Source organism: Oryx dammah, unplaced genomic scaffold (genome assembly GCF_014754425.2).
Source record: "Oryx dammah isolate SB20612 unplaced genomic scaffold, SCBI_Odam_1.1 HiC_scaffold_27, whole genome shotgun sequence".
NCBI classification, from domain to species: domain Eukaryota; kingdom Metazoa; phylum Chordata; class Mammalia; order Artiodactyla; family Bovidae; genus Oryx; species Oryx dammah.
The window spans coordinates 6,344,285-6,366,841 of NW_024070211.1; the positions used below are offsets into that span (position 1 = coordinate 6,344,285).

Here is a 22,557-nt window from a genome sequence, read left to right on the forward strand (position 1 = left end):
AGGTAGTAAAGATCTTAAACACACACAGTTCATAAAATCATCTTGTCTTCTGGTTTGAGCAATTTAATTTTCAAGAGCAAAGACAGAGTCAAAACCTAGCTTGGCATTTACCAGTTGTGTTGACTCTGGGCAAACTGAGCTCATATCTTAAGGCTTTTCCATCTATTAAATGGGGATAATTAACAGTATCTACCCCCAAAGGGTTGTTAAGAGGAAGATTAAATAAAGATTTAAAAAGCACTTAAGTACAGTGGCTGGAACACAGTCAGTAAATGCAAGGTTTTATTATTAGTCCTCAGTAAGAAAGAATCCCTAGAAAAAATTTCAAGTATAAGACTTAAATAGCTGCTGATTCATTGATATTAGATATAAATCACTCAGATGGCCTACACCAGATAAATTATCCCACATAATTAGAAATAGACAGTGTATTTGTGATAAATCTGTTTCAAGGTTTAAAGAGCTAAAACTGCTTCTATTATCTTGTTCAGCATTAAACTTTTCCAGTTAAATGCTTGAAACTGGATGAAAGTAGAGATTTCATGTTTAAAAACAGGAAAATGCTGTCATTTTTCTATCTGAACTCTTTAGCCTCTGCAGAAAGTCTATACAAATAATGCCTTGGTAAGTGGGAAAATACCTTTCACTTTGTTTCAGTTCAGTCGCTCAGTCGTGTCCGACTCTTTGCGACCCCATGAATCTCAGCATGCCAGGCCTCCCTGTCCATCACCAACTCCCGGAGTTCACCCAAACTCATGTCCATCGAGTCGGTGATGCCATCCAGCCATCTCATCCTCTGTTGTCCCCGTCTCCTCCTGACCCCAATCCCTCCCAGCATCAGAGGGTTTTCCATTGAGTCAACTCTTCGCATGAGGTGGCCAAAGTACTGGAGTTTCAGCTTTAGCATCATTCCTTCCAATAACACCCAGGACTGATCTCCTTTAGAATGGACTGGTTGGATCTCCTTGCAGTCCAAGGGACTCTCAAGAGTCTTCTCCAACACCACAGTTCAAAAGCATCAATTCTTCGGTGCTCAGCCTTCTTCACAGTCCAACTCTCACATCCACACATGACCACTGGAAAAACCATAGCCTTGACGAGACGGACCTTTCTTTGTTGGCAAAGCAATGTCCCTGCTTTTGAATATGCTATCTAGGTTGGTCATAACTTTCCTTCCAAGGAGTAAGCGTCTTTTAATTTCATGGCTGCAATCACCATCTGCAGTGATTTTGGAGCCCAAAAGATTAAAGTCTGACACTGTTTCCACTGTTTCCCCATCTATTTCCCATGAAGTGATGGGACCGGATGCCATGATCTTCGTTTTCTGAATGTTGAGCTTTAGGCCAACTTTTTCACTTTCTTTCACATTCATCAAGAGGCTTTTTAGTTCCTCTTCACTTTCTGCCATAACGGTGGTGTCATCTGCATACCTGAGGTTACTGATATTTCCCCTGGCAATCTTGATTCCAGCTTGTGCTTCTTCCAGTCCAGCGTTTCTCATGATGTACTCTGCATAGAATTTAAATAAGCAGGGTGACAATATACAGCCTTGACATACTCCTTTTCCTATCTGGAACCAGTCTGTTGTTCCAGTTCTAACTGTTGCTTCCTGACCTGCCATATAGGTTTCTCAAGAGGCAGGTCAGGTGGTCTGGTTTTCCCCATCTCTTTCAGAATTTTTTATTGTAAGTAATTTCAAATCTGTCCCCATATAGATTTGACTCTCAGCACACTAAAAATGTTCCTCTTCCCCCTTTTCAAAAACTTTCTTTAGTAAAAAAAAAAAATTAATAATAATTTTTAAAAGGCTACAAATAAAACCATGTTAATATTAATACAAGATAATGCTTTCATTAGAGACAGTTTCCACTCAATCATAATACAAGTTAAATAAGTTCATGTAATTATTTTTATTTTTAGAGGGTCAAAATGAGTAGTGTTATACAAGTCATCTTGGGAAGCAAGTTTTGCTTCCAACAATGCCGCCAAGGCTCAAAACCTTTTTGAAACTTCATTTCTAAGATTCTTAAAGACAAGCCTCATACACACAAAAATATCCTAGTCTCCACCTTGAGAATTACATCTCATTTATGACCAACATAATGTTGATTACTCACTTCACTCACCAGACTTATCTCCATAATTCCCCCAAACAAAGACCTCTTACGATTAAGAACATGAAATATGTTCTATAGATATGTTCAAAAGAAGTATACCAAATATTTCAGTTTGGAAATCTCATTAAAATAAATATATAACTATTTATTTTGGAAACTTTTTAAAAAGCAGTCCTATTCCCTTACACATACCCTTCAGACGGACTTCCTGATGGTCCAGTGGCTAAGACTCCATGCTCCCAATGCAGGGAGCCCAGGTTCAACCTCTGATCAGGGAACTAGATCCCACATGCCACAGCTAAGACCCAGTGCAGCCAAACAAATAAATAAAAATTAATATTTTTTAAAAACTACATAGTAACAAAACTAGAAATCTGAATTAGTACTGAATCTATGTAAAGCAGGAAAATAGTACTGTGGATAATGACTAAAGGTTTTCAATTTGAACCATCAAACTATCATGCTTCCGTATTTGCTCCCTTGAGTGCCTCTGAGGGAACAGCATTTAATAAGGTTATTAACATCCATTTCTCTTGAAAATTTAATTTGGTTCACACCAGTTTGGATAAACTGCTTGTGTGTTAAGTTGCCTCAGTGGTGTCTGACTCTTTGTGACTCCATGGACTGTAGCCCACCAGGCTCCTCTATCCATGGAATTCTCCAGGCAAGAGTACTGGAGTGGGTTGCATTTCCGTTCTCCAAAGGATCTTCCCAACCCAGGGATCAAACTCAGGTCTCCTGTACTGCAGGCAGATTCTTTACCATCTTAGCCACCAGGGACCCACCCTAACATCGTGATCTAAGTGTTTTTATCCATTTGTTTTGTTTAGTCACTAAGTCTGTGTTCAACTCTTTTGCAACCCCATGGACTGCAGCCCACCAGGAGCCTCTATCCATGGGATTTTCCAGGCAAGAATTCTGGAGTGGGTTGCTATCTCCTTCTCCAGGGATATTTTCAACCCACAGGTCTGGATCAAACCCATGTCTCCTGCATTGGCAGGAGGATTCCTTACCATTGAGCCACCAGGAAAGACTTTTATATGTTAAATTATTTAATCCTCACAACCAGTCTATCTTAAAAATGGGGAAATGAAGGCTTTCTGAGGCCACAGAACTGGAACCATAGTTTTACATAACCTTATTATAAGGTAAGGTGCTATTTAACCAAAACAGTCAAGGTATGAAAATAAGACACAAATGAATAATCTGTCAAAGAATCAGAAAACAATAAACCACATTAATAAAGCTTTATTTGAATAAAATCTAATGGTTCAGAAATGTATTTCGAGATCTCATGATGCTGAGAAGCCAACGTTACGAACAATTCTACAGTGAATGTGTACAGTGTAGGAGATTAGGTTGAATATATACTAACTTTGTAATATATTCTGAAAAAAAGGTTTTTTAATGAATTCACCACAGCTTATCATTTGCTGCTTCACACTTCCAAAGAAACTTCTGATTACTGAAGTTTACTACTGTTTTGAAGTATGGATAAATGTAAATGCATTTCACCTATACTTATTATCTTGACCTAATTGGAATAAAAGCTAAAAACCAATAGACTGATTTCATAAAATATTCCTAAATTGCTAAAGAATAATGTAACAGTGAGAAGATTATGAAAGTTAAAAAAATCACTGCATTGCCTAAGAAACTTCGTAAACATCTCTGTCCAATAACTCCATAAAAACAATTATTAAGCTACCCTATAATCTTCTGATATAGTTCCATCAGAAAAGTCAAATGTTCACTGCTTTAAAACACATAGTATCAGGAATTCCCAAGCAGTCCAGTAGGTTTAGGACTGTGCTTTCACTGCTGAGGGCCCAAGCTCAATCCCTAGTCAATCCCTAAAGCCACACAGCCAGCCAAAAAAGAAGAAAAGAAACTTAGAATACATAGTAGGTATCAGATTTATATTTATCACACAATTGTGTTACACTTATATTAAGTTAAACTCTCCCAGTTACTACTAATTCAAATTTGCACTTAAACTGGCTTAAACACATAGGAAATTCATACATACATTCTTCTACCTTTTTTCTTTTCTTTTTTTGGCCACACTGGGAAGCATGTGGGATCCCCTTCAATTGGAAGCATCTTAACCACTGGACCAACAAGGAAGTCCCACATTTTTCTACCTTTAATAAAAAAGAATAACTACTGAGAGAGCTTATTGGCAAGTCAGAGAAGGTGGCTTTAAACAGATTTAAGTGACAAATTTTTCTTTGTTGATATCAAAATAAAATGTTATTCAACAAAGTAGTTCAAATGAGGTGTATACCCAGTATCTCATTTCAGTTAAGAGCTTAATCTGAGCATTAGACAAACACTTGATTAAGGGTCATTCCAGGAAGAAACTGTACATTCTTTGCCAGTGAGATTCCAAAGAAGTAGCTGCACCATGAACAGACTCCCGTACCTTCTCACCTGAAGCAACTGGGGCATCTCAGCCTTTCGATTAGAGAAAACACTAAGCAGAATTCTCACTAAAATGTTAATAAGCCTAAGAAATTAAACTGCTACCTATACACAAGCATCATTATGATCAGTCATCTAAAACTCTGAGGGTCTAGTACGTGCAAGACTCAGTGAAAGGGACTGAGGTGAGTACCAGTTAAGACAAACCCAGCTTCTGATCAAGAACCTTCTGATCAAGTTAATTAATTAAGATACAAACTAATCAAATTAACCAAGAACACGAAGGGTATGAGCATTACAAGCCACAAGATTTTTGAGAAAGTAAGAAGCTTCTGACCTGACTAAGGAGATACAAGCTAGTGTGACTTAACCAAGAACTTGAGGAGTATCAGCAATAAATGTCAAAATTTTAGAGAAGAAACACTACTGCAAAGTCAGGACAGACTTCAAAGATGAGGAACTGAGCTGAGCCCTGAAGGATGGAAAAAATGAAATAATTAAACAGCAAAAGAGAGAAAAGAACAGAAGATAGTGGAAATAAATGTGCTAAATTGTGAATATGGTCATCAAATATTTATTAAATACCTACTACATGTCAGTCACTGTGTTACGTACTAGGTGATCAAAGCAGATGAGTTTCCTGCCCCTGTGAAGTCTACTGGGGAAGACAGATAATAATCAGGCAAGTAGATATATCATTATAATTGTAACAGGTGTTATAAAGGGAGGCAACAGACTCCAGTAACAGCAATAACGGGAAAGGACTAGCAAGATAAGACGATGAGGGAAAAGTATCTCTGAATCATAAGCTGAGGCTGGAAGGAGGCAGCCAAGCAAAGTGCAGGGGAGAGAGTGTTCAAGAGCGAGCCACATGTACAAAGGCCCTGAGACAGGAAAAGAACTTGTGTTTAAAAATAAATAAGCAGCTAGTGTGAGAGAACCATAACGGATCATGAAACGAACATAAGATGAAGTGGTACTCAGGGGCCAGGTTATACAAAGCATTACAGGCCAAGACAGAGTTCAAATTTGGATTTTATTTAAGTTTCAAAGAAAGTTAAAACCATTAAAAGTTTCTGCAGGACTTCTCTTGTGTGCCAGTGGTTAAAAATCCGCTGGCCAACACAGGGGACATGGGTTCGATCCCTAGTCCAGGAAGATTTCACATGCTGAGGGGCTTACGTAACACCTAGTACGTACACCTAGTACGTAAGCCTGTTCCCCACAACTACTGAAGCCCGTGTGCTTCAAGGCCGGTGGTCTGCAACAAGAGAAACCACTGCAGTGAGAAGCCCACACACCACAACTAGAGAGTAACCCCCGCTTACCCCAAATACAGAAAGCCCTTGAGCAACAGTGAAGACCCAGAACAGCCAAATAAATAAAAGCTTCTACATACTCACATACTGCTGAATAAAGGAGGCAGACTCAAAAGGGTATATGTGCTGTATGATTCCATTTCCACAAAAGTACAAAAACGCATCTAATAGAAGTCAGGATGGTGATTACCCTTGGTGGGCAAGAACCTGAAGGAAACTCAACAGGGGCTTCTTCTAGGTCCCGGTAACATTGTTTCTTGATCTGAGTGCTGGTTACATGAGTATATTCAGTTTGTGAAAAATATCATCAAGTTGTACTCTTAAATGTACTTTCCTACATATAAATACTACATACATACTTCAATAAAAACTTGTAATAATGTTTCAATTTTTTTTGCAAGTTTTTAGTAACATGTTTTTAAAATATTACTCTGTCCAGATAAAATGGCAACAGAGGAGCACATGCAAATATGGAAGGACTTGACTGATAAATTAACCTGGTGGAAGTTTTCAGAAACATATAATATAGGGGAAAGGGTAAGTCAAGCAACCAATGAATACAAAGTACCATGTTCATAAAGAATAAGTTAGGTCTAGAAAGGGAGTTATGCAATAAAAGATAAGCTATAAATTCCTTAGAATGTAAGGAGGTACCTCTAGAAATTAAAAAAGGAATAGATGAAAATAGCAATGCCTAAAAAGTTTAGCAATGCTTGTTATCTTTTAACTTATATTTTTATATGGTATTTTCAAGCTATTCTCTTGCTGTCCCAACTCCAAAACAACAGTGTAATGAAACAGAAAGATTCTAAACTTGAGCATCAATCATATCTGAGCTGAAATCAAGTCTGCCCCTCACCAGCTCTGGCAGTAACTGCTCTGAGCTCAGCTCCCTCATGGACAAAGAGGATAATGACTACCTCATAGTTATTATTTTCTATCACCACCTAAAATGTTGAGTTGGAATACTGGTATTTTAATTTATCATTTCCTAATGGTATATGGCTGAGTGACTAAGCAGCAGCAGTAATGGTATATGGAGGGTCAAATCAGTTTCCACTATCAAGATTCAAAGGTGGGAGAAGAGAATTATATAAAAGTCAACATACAGAAACAGCATGGATAAGGAAAAACAAGAAAGAAACTTCCCTGGCGGTGCAGTGGTTAAGCCTCTGCTCTTCCACTGCAGGGGGCACAGGTTCAATCCCCGGCTGGGGCACTGGGGCACTAACACCCTGCATTCCCCTGCCGTGCAGTGGGGAAAAAAAATAATACGAGGGGTCAAAGACAAACGTGTGTCTTCTAGCAGTTCAGATAAAGTGGTTTCAAGCATTTTCTAAGACAGGGACTTGTCCTAAAGCAGACTGGGACAGGTGCAGTGACTTGAGAAATTAAGAGAAGGAAAAGACGATCTATGTTTCCCCAGCAAGATGCAATTCCTACCTAATGCATTCCCTTTGTGGAATATTAGCTAAAGCAAGTTAGAGATTAACACTAAGGATATTCTATCGCAGGTGGAAAGGCAAGGCCTTTAATCATTTTATGGCATCCCCACCCTTCAGAATTACTTGAACAACCATAATGTGTAAAGTACTCCTTAAGTATAGCCAAAGATGCTAAGTTTCATATTTCAAGAGCTACCATTTCCAAAAATATACAAAAATAAAAGTTCAAGTCATTAACAAATTTTCAGGTAATTTTTATTTGCCCCACAGTGTATCCCTGTCCTAAAAAGTAATGAAAACCTGGTTCCTCATGAATTTATCTTTCTGCTGATCTGACAAGTGTCCCCATCTCTCTCACTCTTCTCATGCACCTCACCATTAAACACTTATAGTTCCTACTGTTTCCTACAAAGTTGGCACCCTGATCTCTGATCTCACCAGTATTGATTCTAAACATAGAAACTTCACAGCATTCCCAACTGATCACTTTGCTAACCAATAGCTAAGAGATAACACACTGTTTAAACAAAGGTGGTTGTGGTGATTATGCAACTGTATGTGTTTATCAAAGCTCATTAAACTGTACATTTCAAACTGGTGAATCTTATTGTATGTAAATTATACCTCAATAAAGCTGATTTTTTTTTTTTACAAGAGAATGCATGCATTCATTCATCCAGCAAATATTTACTGAGCATCTACTATGTGCATCAAAGTTTCTATCACATCTTTCAGCTTGACTATCTGGGTCCTACCTGTATGTAGTGTGTATGCTCTACTCATAAACTAATACTGTCCTCAAAAGCCATGTTCCATGAAAAATGGCTCCATTTTTTATTATGAATGTCACCTTAATGATGGCCTCTACAGCAGAAGGACCATTAGCTATCCATCATCTTCCATCACATCAATGAAATCTATGCTATTTATTTTAATATAAACGCTTCCATCACAAGAAAAGAATTAAGCACCTACTGCATATATCACCACGACAGCCTTATGTTTATCTATCAAAAAAAAAAAAAGAAATATCTCAAAACTTACTGACAACATTGCCAGAAGACAGTATTATCGGGGAATAGACTTAATTGACTCATTCTAGGATCCATGGTGACCCAGTAGCTGACTCAAAGGCCTAGAAACTAGGCCTCCTGGCTCCCAACTCAATATGCACAGGGGACCTTAGAAACAAACTTCGGTTTGAATTCCAGCTCCACTTCTTACTAGTTATATGCATACACTTAGCAAAGTCAGCTTCAGTTTGCTCATCTGTGAAACAGGGATGCCAACTACCATCTCACAGCATTGTTGTGAAGACTACAGGAGACCAATACCACCCAGTACAATTACTGGGCATGACATGATTAGTTCCCTTTCTTGGTCTTCAATTATTTAAGAGTAAGAAAATATCTATTAATCAAAGTTAATTTACAATTCCTATTTTCTGCCTTGTTCATACTCCACATCAACTTCCTTCCCATCCCACCATTTCCAGTTCTTCAAACTTCAGTTACTATGTTTAGAAGTGATTTAATTTTAGAAACCTGGAAAATTCTTCTGAGTAAATTGAGCAAAACCTTCATCTGCCCCAAGGGGAATTCTGAGCAAAATAATTATTTCTAACAAGAAAAGAATTTTTTCAATGGGGGTTACTCATTTTAACCACATGAATGCCACCAAGGCTGCACACAAACTAACAGAAAACCATCTGGAACATACTGCACAGATCCTCCGAAGGGAAACATCCCCCTAAAAACCAAACACCTCCCTCCCTAATCTTAGGTAGTAAAATCTTAACAGGCGATCTGAATTCCCCCGGCTCTGACACCAGTCCAACTCCTTAGGCCAGAAGTGCAGCAGTCTGTAAAATGCCCTGAACAAGCCCCACCTCTCGAAATACTGCCTAAAAGGCAGGGAGGTCCAGAGAGTATTTTCTCCTTCTTCGACAGATAAAGCACTAGAGGCACAATTCCTTTCATTCAAGGTCATTCAAGTCAGTGGAGGTGCGATGGGGAATCTGCAGTCTCTCTGGCTTTCTGGAGATCACACTGCAAGGAATTCCCCCCCCCCCTTTTTTTTTTTTTTGGAAGAGGGTGGGGGGGCGCTGCCTATTCTCTTCCCCTCTCCCACCCTTCAAGTGTGAGCACTGGTCTCGGCATTTCCGAAACAAGCCACAACAAGCTCTGCAGCGTAAGGAAAGGGGCTGACGCGATGAAGAAACGGATGCTCCAAAGCAAGATGGTCTTTCTCGCTTGCAGAGCCTCCTCCAAGGTTATTAACAGAAACCGCAGGCACCCCAGGGAGCTCTCTACTCCCGGCTCAGAACACCCCCAGCCCGGCCGTCCCGGGGACGCCGAGCTTCCTTCAGCAGCCTTCGCCGCCCGAGGCCACCGGCCCCAGAAACCGCACTTCATTCCTGCGCTCCGGGAAGCCATGGCTCCTTCCCCGCCCCGCGCGGGGCTGCGGGGGGGGGGCAGTGCGCGGAGAGGCGGGCCGCGCGCGCTGCGGAAAGTTCACCGCGGCGGCCGGCCGGCGGGCGGGCGGGCGAGGGGCGGCCCCGGCCCGGCTCGCCCGCGTCCCCCAGCAGATTCCACCATTAATTAGTCCTGAGGACTGTCTACTGGCAACTTAAACAAAGCGAATGCCTCGAATTCCTTCCCGGCCCAGCGGTCTGGCCGCGAGAGCAGCATCGGGCCGGGGCGCGCGGGGCCGGAGCTGCCGGCCGACCGACGGCTGCGGCGGAGCCCTCCCCCCGCCCGGCCCGCGCCCCCGCCCCCGCCGCCGGGCCCAGCAGCCCGGCCCGCCAGCCGGCCCGCGCGCTCCCAAATCTCTCCTCCTCCTCCTCTCCTCCTCCTCCTCGGGAGCTCCCGGGCTCTTCCTGTAAGATCACTTCCTTCCTCCCCGGGTGCCCGCGGGCCCCGCGCAGCCCCCCTCCCCGGCGGTCCCGGCTCCCCCCGCCACCCCTCCCGGCCGAGCCGCTCCCCGCCCCCCACCGGGCCCCTGCGCCCCGCGCGTCTCCCCACCACACCACCCCCCCACACACAACTCCCAAACTCGACCCCCAAACTCCTCCTCTGCCCCCTCAAACACGTTCCCCTCAGCTCTTGGCCCCAAACATTTTTTTTAACCTCAGATTCTCGCTCTCCCACCAAGAAGTCTCTCAGAACCTTCCCTCCCCCCCCCCCCCCCCCCCCCCCAAAGGGAAAAAAAAAATCTCTCAACTCCAAAAGAATTCTCAAGGTCTGGCTCCAGAGATGCCCCCTTCGGAGCTCTTTCTCCGAAATGCCGCTCAAACTCTACCCCCTTCAACTTCACACACCTCACTCCCGCCCGCCCTCGCCGGGGTGCGCCCGCCGGTTCTGCCCGGTCACCCCTGGGTGCCCCGACCCCCTTTGGCGTGGCAGGCCGCCCCCTCTGAGCGCCCTCCTCTCTCCGCCCGCCAGCCCGGCCGCGCCGCCCTCCCGCCACTTCCCCGCGGACTCCTCACCTCAGCGGCTCCGGCCCGCGCTCCCGCCCGCCACGGGCTCCGGCGCTCAGCTCCCGGCGGCCGGCGCCTCCTCCGGCTCCCGGGACTGACAATGAGGGGCGGGACTATGTGGTGACGTCAGAGTCCTGGAAGGCGTGGCTTCGTTGAGGGGCGGGGTTGATCGACGGTCCCGCCCCCCTCGTCTTGCCTTTTCCCCCCTCTCTAGGACTTGAACTATTCCAAGTTTTTACTGCCGGTCTAGCTAGGGTGCCCAGCGCCTGTGCTAGGCGCGGTGGCAAATCGAAATGGAAGACAAGACTTGTTTTCAAGAGGGGCATTCTCAGGGGATTGTGGGATTAAATGAGATAATCCATGTAAAGGTATTTAGCCCAGAGCCTGGTATGGAGTAATCTCTCAACAAATACTATTTCTATTACTCAGCAAAATGTAGAAAAGGAACTCAGCTTGAACTCAGAAGGCATGGTGGGTTCCAGTCCCCACCTCCGCTATTAATTCCTTGTGTGATCCTAGGGAAGTCCTTTACTGTCTACATTCCCTCCTGTTGTCTTTAAAATGGGAGGGGGCCATGACCAGATGGTCTCAAAGGGCCCTCCAATAACACTGTGACATTTTCCTGTGGAACTATACTATGTGCAAAGCACCTTGGGGGCCCAGAGAAGTAGGGAGGGGGGCCTTTGAAGGGAGTTCAAGACCCAGACCCAGCATGGTACAGGACACAGCTCTAGAGGCTCCCCTGGCTGGTGCCCTCCCACGTACTGGCACAGAGTTGCATTCACAAGCCAGGACACAGATGCACAGAGGCCTGCTTCCTCTCTGACTGCAGCAGCATAGCTGGTCTCTTGAGACACTGCTTGTGTAAGCTCCTTATTGCCTATGGAATAAAGGCCAAATGCCTGGCCTGGTCTGATCTCTTCCTACCTTTACACACACACACACACACACACACACACACAGAGTTTATCCAAACTTCCCCTAGCACACCCACTGCTTTCCCACATCTGCCCATTGCTCATGCTCTGCCCTTACTGTCTCATCTCAGTCTACAACTCCTCCTAGTTTCCCCCAGCCAGGGGCTGACTCTCCCTTCCCTGAATACCCACGGCATTGTGTTAACTCTCATGTGGGCACAAACACATTTTAACTTGTGTCAAACTGACCTCCCCTTTGTTTCTTAGCACTTCCTCACTTCCTTGAGGTCAGAACCCACACATAAGTTTGTGGAGCTCAGGTTCTGATGTCAGAAAACCTTGGGATGATATATCCATGTTCTGGTCCGTACTACCTCTCTTTGAAACTCATTCTCCTCATCTGTCAAATGGGCACATTAAGACAGTCACTGTGGCGTTTGTTTTAAAATCATAGAAGACACTGTGTGGGAAGCGCCAACCACGGTGCTCCACAAATGATGTAGCTGCCATTCGTATTTATTATTATTATCAGCAACACTGTTTCTAGTTCCTAACACCAGATAGCATCCCTAGTAATGATGCACCCAATCATTTCATAGTGGGAGACTTTAAGGAACTGAGAAAGAAATAGACTCTCTGAGAGGGGCCTTGCCCAGCATGCCCACTGGGATAGGAACTCCAGTTTCTAGACCCCACATGGATTCTGCAGAGTCACAGCTGATACCCAGGGGTATCTCTGTCACTCAGCACCCATCCAGGTTGTAGACTCCGAGTTCTCATCTTTGGCAGCAGAGCTGACCTGGTCCTCCCTCAGGCCTCTCTCATCTCATTTTCCTTACAGAGAGATGGATCTGTGTTAAACTGCCCTTGACACCCCTGACAGTCTTCTAGCAGAACTGTAGCAAGGCACTGGGCGTTTCCAGAGTGCTGGCCTGTGGGAAGAGGGAAAAGGCTTTGGGGTTCTGATTAATTTCCTGTGAGGCTGACAGGCAAATGGCTGTTCTGAATTGCCTGGGCTGGTCCTCAAGGGCTCCTAACAAATTGCAGCTTATTTTTAGAATAAGAGATTCAAAAATGCCACTTCCCATGAAAGGAAGGCACAGCCACAGGATTGCTGCCGGCAAAGAAAGGGCCTTGACTGAGTCCCTCCTATGTGCTGATTCCAAGCATTGCAGACACTTGGAAGTGAGAACCCAGGACATACAGGGGAGGTTCTGAAGATAGAACTTTCTCTCTGGGACCCATGACCCCATCAGCCACTTATTCATTCATTTGAGCCTTGGCACAGGACAGATCAGGATTCAAATCTCAATTCTACCGCTTACCAGTTGTGTGACCTTGGGCTTTCAAGTGTCTGCATCTCAGTTTCCCATCTGAAAAATGTGAATAATAACAGTACCTATTTCATACAGTGGCACAGGGGCTGTGAGGATCAAATGGTAACGTGTGAAAGAGCTGAGTTCAGAGCCTGGCATCTAGTTCATGTCAGGATATGGGGGCTGCTGTTACTATTCCAGCAGGACCTCCCGGTAAGGCCTCTCATGTGCTGGCATGTGGACTGGAAGTAACAGTCCTGACCATGAGAAGCTCATTTGGTAAAAGGAATGGAAGAGATTTTCATGAATAACCAATAAAAGGTGTCTACCAAGTATTGTTAAACAAACAAAAGTTGCAGAATTACAGGTGTAGCAGGATCTCATAATTATAATTATATACTTAGTACCTGCACTAAAAATGGAGAATATTGGGGACTTCTTTGGTGGTCCAATGGTTAGTAATCTGCCCTCCGATGCAGGTGATGCAGGTTCGAACCCTGGTCAGAACTAAGATCTTGCGTGCTAAGTAGCAACTAAGCCCACGCATCACAATTACTGAGACCTGTGTGCCACAGCTAGAGAGTCTGTGTGGCAAAGACGATCCGGGCTACCACAGCTGAGACCTGACACAGCCAAAGAAGAAAAAAAGAAATTTTTTAATGGAGAATATAAAAAACTAAATAAGAAATCTTCACCTTTTCTCCTTGCTTCAAAAAAGACTCTACTGAATGCTAAGAGAGAGGAAAAAGGATGAAGACATAGTTACAAGGTGTATCCAGCAATGGGCATCTGGGCCAACTCTTCTAAGCCATAAAAAATTCTACAGGTTCCATCTCATTCTTCATGGCATTCCAAGGAAAGCCCCGCCCAGACAACTCTCACCTTCTCCTTCTCCCCAGCCCTTAGCTGCAGTTGAACTTTTCAATGCTATAGTCAGAAGCAGGACTCTGGACAGAATTCCCAGGAACCATGGCAAGGCCAGTAGGAGAGACCTTTACGCAGGAAGAATTTTTTTTTTTTTTTTTTTGCTCCCTGTCCTGTGCCCCATTCCCACCTCCCAAGGAATAAACAATCTGTCAGCCTCTTATACCCACAGTGCCTAAACCTGTCTGCATTCTAATTTCTCTCATTATATCTTTCTGTAATTTAAATTCTTTACAAGGAGGATGTATCACTTGGTCATCAGAAAAGAAGCAGTAAAGATGCATGTAAATAGAAAGCTAACCAAGCCCAAGTTGGTTCACTTTTGTTGGTTTGCAAACAATACATTCGAACAATGTGGTTGAGGCCAGTGCTTAAGTCTCACAGGATCATAGAGAGTGAGAGTGAGAAGGGATAAAATCACCCTCAGTTTCTCTTACAATCCCTCAAATGGCATGCTTTTAAGTCTCCTCACATTTCAGACCACGCATCAACACATGCATTTGGTGAGTGAACACATTCACTCAATAAACACCTATAGATCCTTTACTATAAACCAAGCACCATACAGGTTATGAAAGTCATTATTCCCACCTTGCAGATTAGAAAAACAAGGCTTAAGGAAGTAAAGTAACTTGCCCAAAGTCTCACATCTAGAGGAATCTAAAGGAAGACCTTCACAACATTAAAACCCAATTCCTAAAGTATGAAGACTGAATTCCAAAGCGAGTGAGCTGTACACTCAGGCCATTATGATTGCCTGGGTGGCTTCAGGCAAGTCACTGAACTCTTCCAGGAGCAGTTTGCCCATCTCTCGGGAGTTAGGGCACACCGGGATATTTTATGTAAGTTAAATGCTTTTGCCAACATCCAATGGATCATCGAAAAAGCAAGAGAGTTCCAGAAAAACATCTATTTCTGCTTTATTGACTATGCCAAAGCCTTTGACTGTGTGGATCACAATAAACTGTGAAAAATTCTGAAAGAGATGGGCATACCAGACCACCTGACCTGCCTCTTTAGAAACCTATATGCAGGTCAGGAAGCAACAGTTAGAACTGGACATGGAACAGCAGACTGGTTCCAAATAGGAAAAGGAGTACATCAAGGCTGTATATTGTCACCCTGCTTATTTAACTTCTATGCAGAGTACATCATGAGAAATGCTGGGCTGGAGGAAGCACAAGCTGGCATCAAGATTGCTGGGAGAAATATCAATAACCTCAGATATGCAGATGACACCACCCTTATGGCAGAAAGTGAAGAAGAACTAAAGAGCCTCTTGATGAAAGTGAAAGAGGAGAGTGAAAAAATTGGCTTAAAGCTCAACATTCAGAAAACGAAGATCATGGCATCTGGTCCCATCACTTCATGGCAAATAGATGGGGAAGCAGTGGAAATGGGCTGACTTTATTTTCCTGGGCTCCAAAATCAGTGCAGATGGTGACTGCAGCCAAGAAATTAAAAGATGCTTACTCCTTGGAAGGTAAGTTATGACCAACCTAGACAGCATATTAAAAAGCAGAGACATTACTTTGCCAACCAAGATCTGTCTAGTCAAGGCTATGGTTTTTCCAGTGGTCATGTATGGATGTGAGAGTTGGACTATAAAGAAAGCTGAGCGCCAAAGAATTGATGCTTTTGAACTGTGGTGTTGGAGAAGACTCTTGAGCTTCCCTTGGACTGCAAGGAGATCCAACCAGTCCATTCTAAAGGAGATCAGTCCTGGGTGTTCATTGTAAGGACTGACATTGAGGCTGAAACTCCAATACTTTGGCCACCTGATGCAAAGAACTGACTCACTGGAAAAGACCCTGATGCTGGGAAAGATTGAGGGCAGGAGAAGAAGGGGACAACAGAGGATGAGATGGCTGGATGGCATCACCGACTCGATGGACATGGCTTTGGGTGAACTCCAGGAGTTGGGGATGGACAGGGAGGCCTGGCGTGCTGCAATTCATGGAGTCGCAAAGAGTCGGACATGACTGAGCAACTGAACTGAACTGAACTGAAGTTATATCACAAAGAGAAGTTGTTACATCAGCTCTTCTGGGAACGATTCTGCTTGGCACATTCCTGTTTGTGTGTATCCCCATGAATGTTTTACTCCCCATTAACACATTTAGGACAGTCTTCCTCATACAAACGTGTATTAGTCCCCCCACTAGCCTGGGACCTTCTCAAGGAGGGGAACAATGCTTATTCATTTCTGATCCCTTTCTGCCTCCAGGACAGGGTCTGGTGTTTCCTTGGTTCCTTCATTCTTTTCTTTATTTCATAACAAATGGTTGAGAGCCTAACGTGTAAGACAGCAAAGGTCCTTGCCTTCTTGGACCTTAAGACTGATGAAGGGACTTCCCTGGTGGTGCAGTGGTTAAGAATCTGCCTTGCAGTGCAGGGGCTGCAGGTTCAATCCCTGGTCTGGGAATGAAAATCCCACATGCTACAGAACAACTAAGCCCATGCCACCACTACAGAGGCCCATGGGCCACAGCTAGAGAATTCACGAGCCGCAACGAAAGATCCTGCGTGATCCAACAGACATCTCCCATATGGCAACTAAGACCCAGGGCAGCCAAATAAGTAAATAAAAAGTTTTTGTTTTTCTTTAAAGCAGTGCTCAAAAAAAAAAAGTTTCAAAAACGAAAACAAACAAAAAAGACTGGTGGGTGGAGGGACAAGAAAATATTAAGCACGATCAATTACTTCATAACAACTGCATTAAATCCCATAGAGTATCAGTCCAGGTGCAATGAGAGCTTGGGGAATGTGGAGTGGGGACCTAATTGAATTCTGGACACAGGGAAGGTTTCCTAGAGGAGGTGGCCTTGAGGCTCAGAGAGGTTAAGAAATTTGCTCAAGGTCACAGAGCTGGTAAGTGGTAAAGCTGGGATTTTAACCCAGAAGGCCTCACTCCCAAACACATATTCCTCTACTAGACAACACCACCTTTTATCTCCTCTCTCCTATTTTTTCCTGACTCTTACTAGGGAGAGGGAGCAAGGTCTAACGTAGGATGTTCCAAAGCAATATTTTCCCCAGATTGAGGGGTCAGAGCCCTCTTTGAGAATCTGGTGAAATCCATGAAACCTCTCCTAGGAACTACATGGACACAGACAGACCCACGGAATTTCAAGGGGTTCATAGGCATCATGAGGCCCAGGTTTAGAACTCACACCACAGGAACCTTACAGTGAGATTCTCAGAACCTCAAACAAGACACCAGGGCCCTATGGGGACCTCACATTCAGAGACAGACCCCGGAACTCCATAAAAAGATTCTCAAGATCCAGGAGAAAGATCCTGGGAATCTGTAGAGATCCCAAGCCCTCCCCTGCAGAGACATTCTTAAATGTCTATAGACTATAGAGGAGACTCAGGCCCTAAAAAAGCCAGCATCAACCCCTGCGTCTTGTAAAGCTAAGACCGTTTTGGAGTCAGACACTTTGAAACTGAGGGGGGTGGGGAAATGCAACCTACAACAGGCTTTGCACAAAATCCAGGCGTTCACAGACCTCTAGGAGGTCATCAATTACCCCCAGAATCAGGCCTCCTGTTCTCGGGCCTCCATACAACCTGGACCCTCCCGAGCCCCTCACGAACCGGGACAAGGTCCACAGACTCAAGACACAAACTTTAGAGTCAAGCAGCCCATGGGTCGAATTCCGGCCGTATAGTTTACTAGCCATGACCTTGGACCACTCACCTACAAACCCTCGGGCCTCAGCGTCTCACCTCCGCAAAGAGAGGCTCGGCCACCTCTCCCTCCCCAGTCCGGCCCCCCGCGGCGTGGGCTCCGTGCCGGGTGGGCGCTGGCGCCCGCGGGACCCAGGCCACTCGGCTCGGGCGCCCGGGACCGGGGCTGCGGCGCTTGCCTGCGATTCTGATGGATCGGCTGCAGCGGGAGCGCGAGCGGCGGGGGAGGCGGCGCGCCTGCCGCAGTGACAGCTCCGCGCCGCCGCGGGCCTGGGAAGCCGGCGAGGCCGTTCCCACCCGCTGGGCAGGGCGTTCCCGCCGGCCGGCTTCCTGCAGTCGGGGGCAGCCGAGTGGGGGAGGCGCGGAGGGGCCGCGGGGCCGGCAGGCCTGGTTCCTGGCTTTCTCTCCGCGTTTCCTGAGCCGGACTGGCCGGGGGATGGGACCCAGCACAAAAGTCCTTCCCGGGAGCGCAGCCAGGAAATCGTGTCCTGGTTCGCTCAGGTTCCTGCTGTGTCCCAGGACGATGCCGGTTGTGGTCCATAATCTTCTCGTCCTGACATAATGAGTACGATGCAAGAAGAAACGGCAGACCCCAGACCCCACAGCTCAGCGAGACTCCAATCCCGTGATGGAAGTTGGTTCATTTCATTCTACAGATGAGAAATCGAAGGCTGAAAAAGTGGAGTGACATCATAAAAACACTGCTACTGATTTAAAAAAAGTGCTCACTACCTACCAGGTGCTGTGCTACAAATGCGCTGAAGTAACTGTCTCTGAGCCCTCAGAATCTATGAAGATAACTATTGTCCCTATGTTATAAACGAAGAAACTGAGAACCAGAGAGGTCAAGTGGTTTCTGCAATGTCACACAGCTAGGAGTTAAATGCCAGTCTTGTGTTTCTGGAGCTCAGGCCACTCCACTGTCCTGGGAGCAGCTTTTCAACTCATGACAGTGAGTAACCTGAGAGTCAGAACCCCGTCTCCTTTGTTTCTGGGTCCCCCGAACGCCACTTGGAACTTGACACAAAATAAGTGCTCGGAGGTGACTCTGGAGCCTAGGGCGTTGCGTACGTGCTCAGTCATGTCCAACTCTTTGCAACCCCACGGACTATATAGCCCGCCAGACTCTTCTGTCCGTGGGATTTCTCCAGGTAAGAATACTGGAATGGGTTGCCGTCTTCCCTACCTAGGGATCAAACCTGCATCTCTTGCCTCTCCTGCACTGGCAGGCGCATTCTTTACCACTGCACACCCAGGAAGCCCCCTGGAGCCTAGCAGAGAAGCTCAAAGTTACCAGGACTAGTAGGGGGCATCTTATCTGACTCCTTCTAGAGTCTTCATCACAGGGAAAATTCAGCCTCTGCTTCAGTAGTTCCTGCCATGACAAACTCTCTCTCTCCCACCATAATCCTTTCCTCTGTTGAACAAATATGTTTGGTCTAGAATGTAAATACTTCATTTTGCTCATGGTTCCTTGTAAACAGAGGAAGACCATTGCCCTTCTCATAACCATAGTATACACCACATGGTATGCTTAGCCATTTTACAAAGGTTCAATAATTTTAAGTCTTTGTGAACTGAAATAACACCAGCTATTCACCAAAGACGTTCCTCTTCCACGTGTAGAGCGGTTTCAGAGAAAAGCAGCTCAGACTACATTTTCCAGCACCTCTTGCAACTAAGTATGTGACAATGGGCTATGGGCAGGATGGTGTGTGCCATATCCAGGCCAAATCCAAGTTAAAAACTATGTATGCTGTCTCAAAGCTCTGTCTTTTCTCTCTGGCTGCCAACTGCGTGGGCTTCCCAGGTGGCGCTACTGGTAAAGAAACTGCCTGCCAGTGCAGGAGACACAGGTTCGATCCCTGAGTCAGGAAGATCCCCGGGAGGAGGGCATGGCAACCCATTCCAGTATTCTTGCCTGGAGAATCTCGTGGACAGAGGAGCCTGGTGAGCTACAGTCCATAGGGTCTCAAAGAGTTGGACACGACTGACTCAGCACACTTGCACGCCAACTGCATGCCAACACAGGTGAACTCAGGAAATCACATGTTGAACACGGGAGAACCTTGGTCAGCCTGGGTTTCACTCAGGTCGCTTGACTGAATGGTACCACATTGAACCAACTTCTACTTAGTGTCAGACGTTGATCTCTTCAGGATTTCTCTATGGTAGCAGTTAGCATCACTTTAACAAACACTGGGACCAACTTGGGTTCATTGTTATGACCTCCACTTCACAAAGCAAGGTGTTGGTCATAGAAAAGCTGCTAAAAGACGTCCATTTGGTACTGACTGTGTCCAGCTGGTTCAGTTGGGCAAGAAATAGTCTCTGTTCATCTCACTGATTCACTTGATCCTTTCTATTCCCAAAAGGGTTTTGAGATGGTTTCCATTGTAGCCACAAGCCTATCTGATGGTTAATTAAAGAGCAAGAATCAAGGAGTAATGAAAGCCTGCACCAAAGGCCAGTGGAGAAGGAGGCAAGAAAAATGAAAAATTGACTAATTATAGCAGAAATGCTAGGTCAAGTTTTCTAAGAATAGCAACTGTGACAGAGCAAAAAAGAAACCACAGCTCCAAGTTTCCTGGCAGTCAAAGCAAAGAGGGAAAAAGGATGTTACAAATTATATAGGAAGCAGTAAATGTTTGATTAGCCACACAAACCCCAGAACCAGATTGTGTTGCTTTGAAGCCCAGCTCTACCTCTTACTTAGGCAGTTATTTAACTTCTCTGTGCTTCTTTTTTTTTTTTTATTATTTAAAAAATGAGGATGATATAAAATAAAACCATGTTCTTATAATAAATGAGCCAAGGCATATTTAGATCTCATAACAGGCCTATCACATGTGGTGAATTCTATATAAGAATTAGCTACTGCTACAGTCTGATTGGAAGAATCAGGTCAGTGATTTGCAAAAGACAATTTTTTCCCCTTTACTAAACTCTCAGAGGAATATATTCTTTAAGGGACCCCAACTAATACAGTGAACTATGCCTTAAGCAGATTTATAAAAACTGCTGGGCCCTGTCGGAGAAGGCAATGCACCCCACTCCCGTACTCTTGCCTGGAAAATCCCATGGACGGAGGAGCCTGGTAGGCTGCAGTCCATGGGGTCTCGAAGAGTCAGACACGACTGAGCGACTTCACTTTCACTTTTCACTTTCATGCATTGGAGAAGGAAATGGCAACCCACTCCAGTGTTCTTGCCTGGAGAATCCCAGGGACGGGGGAGCCTGGTGGGCTGCCGTCTATGGGGTCGCACGGAGTTGGACACGACTGACGCGACTCAGCAGCAGCAGCAGCAGCAGCTGGGGCCTGTATTACACGGTCATTTCTCTTAGTGGCTTTTAGTCCAGACAAGCCTTAGCATTCTATTCACTAGGTAATCTGGGCAGACTGTCGGGGTGCCCTAGGTGTCATATGGATAACCCACCCCCAAGGCAGGTAAGTGTTGTGGTGACAAGCAAAAGGGCTGGTGTCAGACAGACTCAGGTATGTTTGTTAACCTTTTCAAGCCTCAGTTTCTTATCTGTAGAGTGGAGACAACAAGAAATAGTATCTACCCAGGAGAGAGCTGCAAAGACTACGGGAAAGGATCGATACAAAGTCATTGCCACAATGACCGACTGTGGGAAGACTGCGTTACGCTGACACTCACAAAATAAGGAAGAAACTGCCACATTTAAAATAGGGAACCGCACCTGAGGCCCCTGGCGTGAGGAGAGTCTTTTTTTTTTTAAGGTTTATTTATTTATTTTTGGCTATGGGAGGTCTTTGTTGCTGCACTCAGACTGCGAAGAGTAGGGGCCACTCTCTGTTGCTATGCTCGGGCTTCTCCTGGCAACGGCTCTTGTAGCAGAGCACGGGCTCCAGGCACACAGGCTTCGGCAGCTGCAGTGTGTGGGCTCAGTAGCTTTGGCTCTCGGGCTCCACAGCGCTGGCTCAGTAGTTATGACACATGGCTTAGTTGCTCCGCAGCATGTGGGATCTTCCCGGACCAGGGGTCAAACAGGTGTCCCTTGCATTTCAAGGCGCTTCTTTTTTTTTTTTTCAAGTTTCAGACTATTTATTCATCAGTGTAAACCCGAACACAATATACCAACACGATTTCATGCATTTAGAGGGGAAATATTTCCTGGTTAAGTGGAAAATTGTGCAGATGGCTTCTGGAAGACCTTCATTCTAAACAGCTTTATAGTGAAATATTTCACTTAGAAGTCTGGACCTTCTCTCTTCAGTTTGCTGTCATCTACATTCACAGAGTAGAACTTGTACTGATCATTAGGACCTAGTTTTTTCCAGGGTTCTGGGTTATTCTTTCTGTCCCAACTGACATTGGGATTGAACAACGCCAGGCACGTGACTCCTCTGTCCAGTGCTGCTCCAGTCCCTCCAATAAATATGAAGAGGGGGATCAAGCTAGGATGCTTCTTGGCCTGACCGATGATCTGGTGGAGCATGGTTGCAACAGAGGCCTCGAGTCCAAACCGAGAGAAAAATGAAGCCACAAGGCCGGAGGTTAAGCACTCACCGCCTCAAGGCGCTTCTTAAACACTGGACCACGAAGGAAGCCTGAGAATCATTTTTAATGCTTCAAAAAGGGGAACAGGTAAGACTCTGAGTTTTCACTACAGGGGGCTCAGGTTCTAACCCTGGTCAGGGAACTAAGATCCCATACGCCATGTGATGAAAATAAATAAATAAATAGAAAATTTTGAAAAGTTGAAACAGAATTGGTACATTTCCCCCAGGATGTGTCCCTGGGGCTGACCAAAGCACGATGTTTTTGCTTCTGGCTGGGATTCCCTCGGCCTGATTCAGTCTGTCGTGCAGCACAAGCTGGTCTGTTTTTGGAGCCACCTCTGCCCGGTGAGGTTCTGCAGAGCCAGAATGACCACTGTGTGCTCAGTTGCCCAGTTG

At 45.2% G+C, this 22,557-nt stretch overlaps 2 protein-coding genes across 4 annotated transcripts in view; both read right to left on the reverse strand.

The window, feature by feature from the left end:
- LUZP1 (leucine zipper protein 1) overlaps nt 1–11,237 on the reverse strand; it is a 95,862-nt gene extending 84,625 nt beyond the window's left edge. The window contains exon 1 of one of the 3 annotated variants that reach the window (XM_040229556.1): nt 10,793–11,237. The gene's annotated coding sequence lies outside the window, so the exon portion shown is untranslated. Of the gene's footprint in view, nt 1–9,193; nt 9,683–10,792 lie in introns of those variants that run through there. The other 2 variants (XM_040229554.1, XM_040229555.1) reach the window with 2 other exon arrangements.
- A 10,447-nt stretch (nt 11,238–21,684) lies between these two features.
- Nucleotides 21,685–22,164, reverse strand: LOC120855094 (cytochrome c oxidase subunit NDUFA4-like). The gene has a single exon (XM_040229703.1). It carries the CDS (start codon nt 22,095–22,097, stop codon nt 21,849–21,851), a length of 249 nt encoding a protein of 82 aa, XP_040085637.1. The 5' UTR covers nt 22,098–22,164; the 3' UTR covers nt 21,685–21,848.
- Between the last annotated feature and the right edge of the window lie 393 nt (nt 22,165–22,557).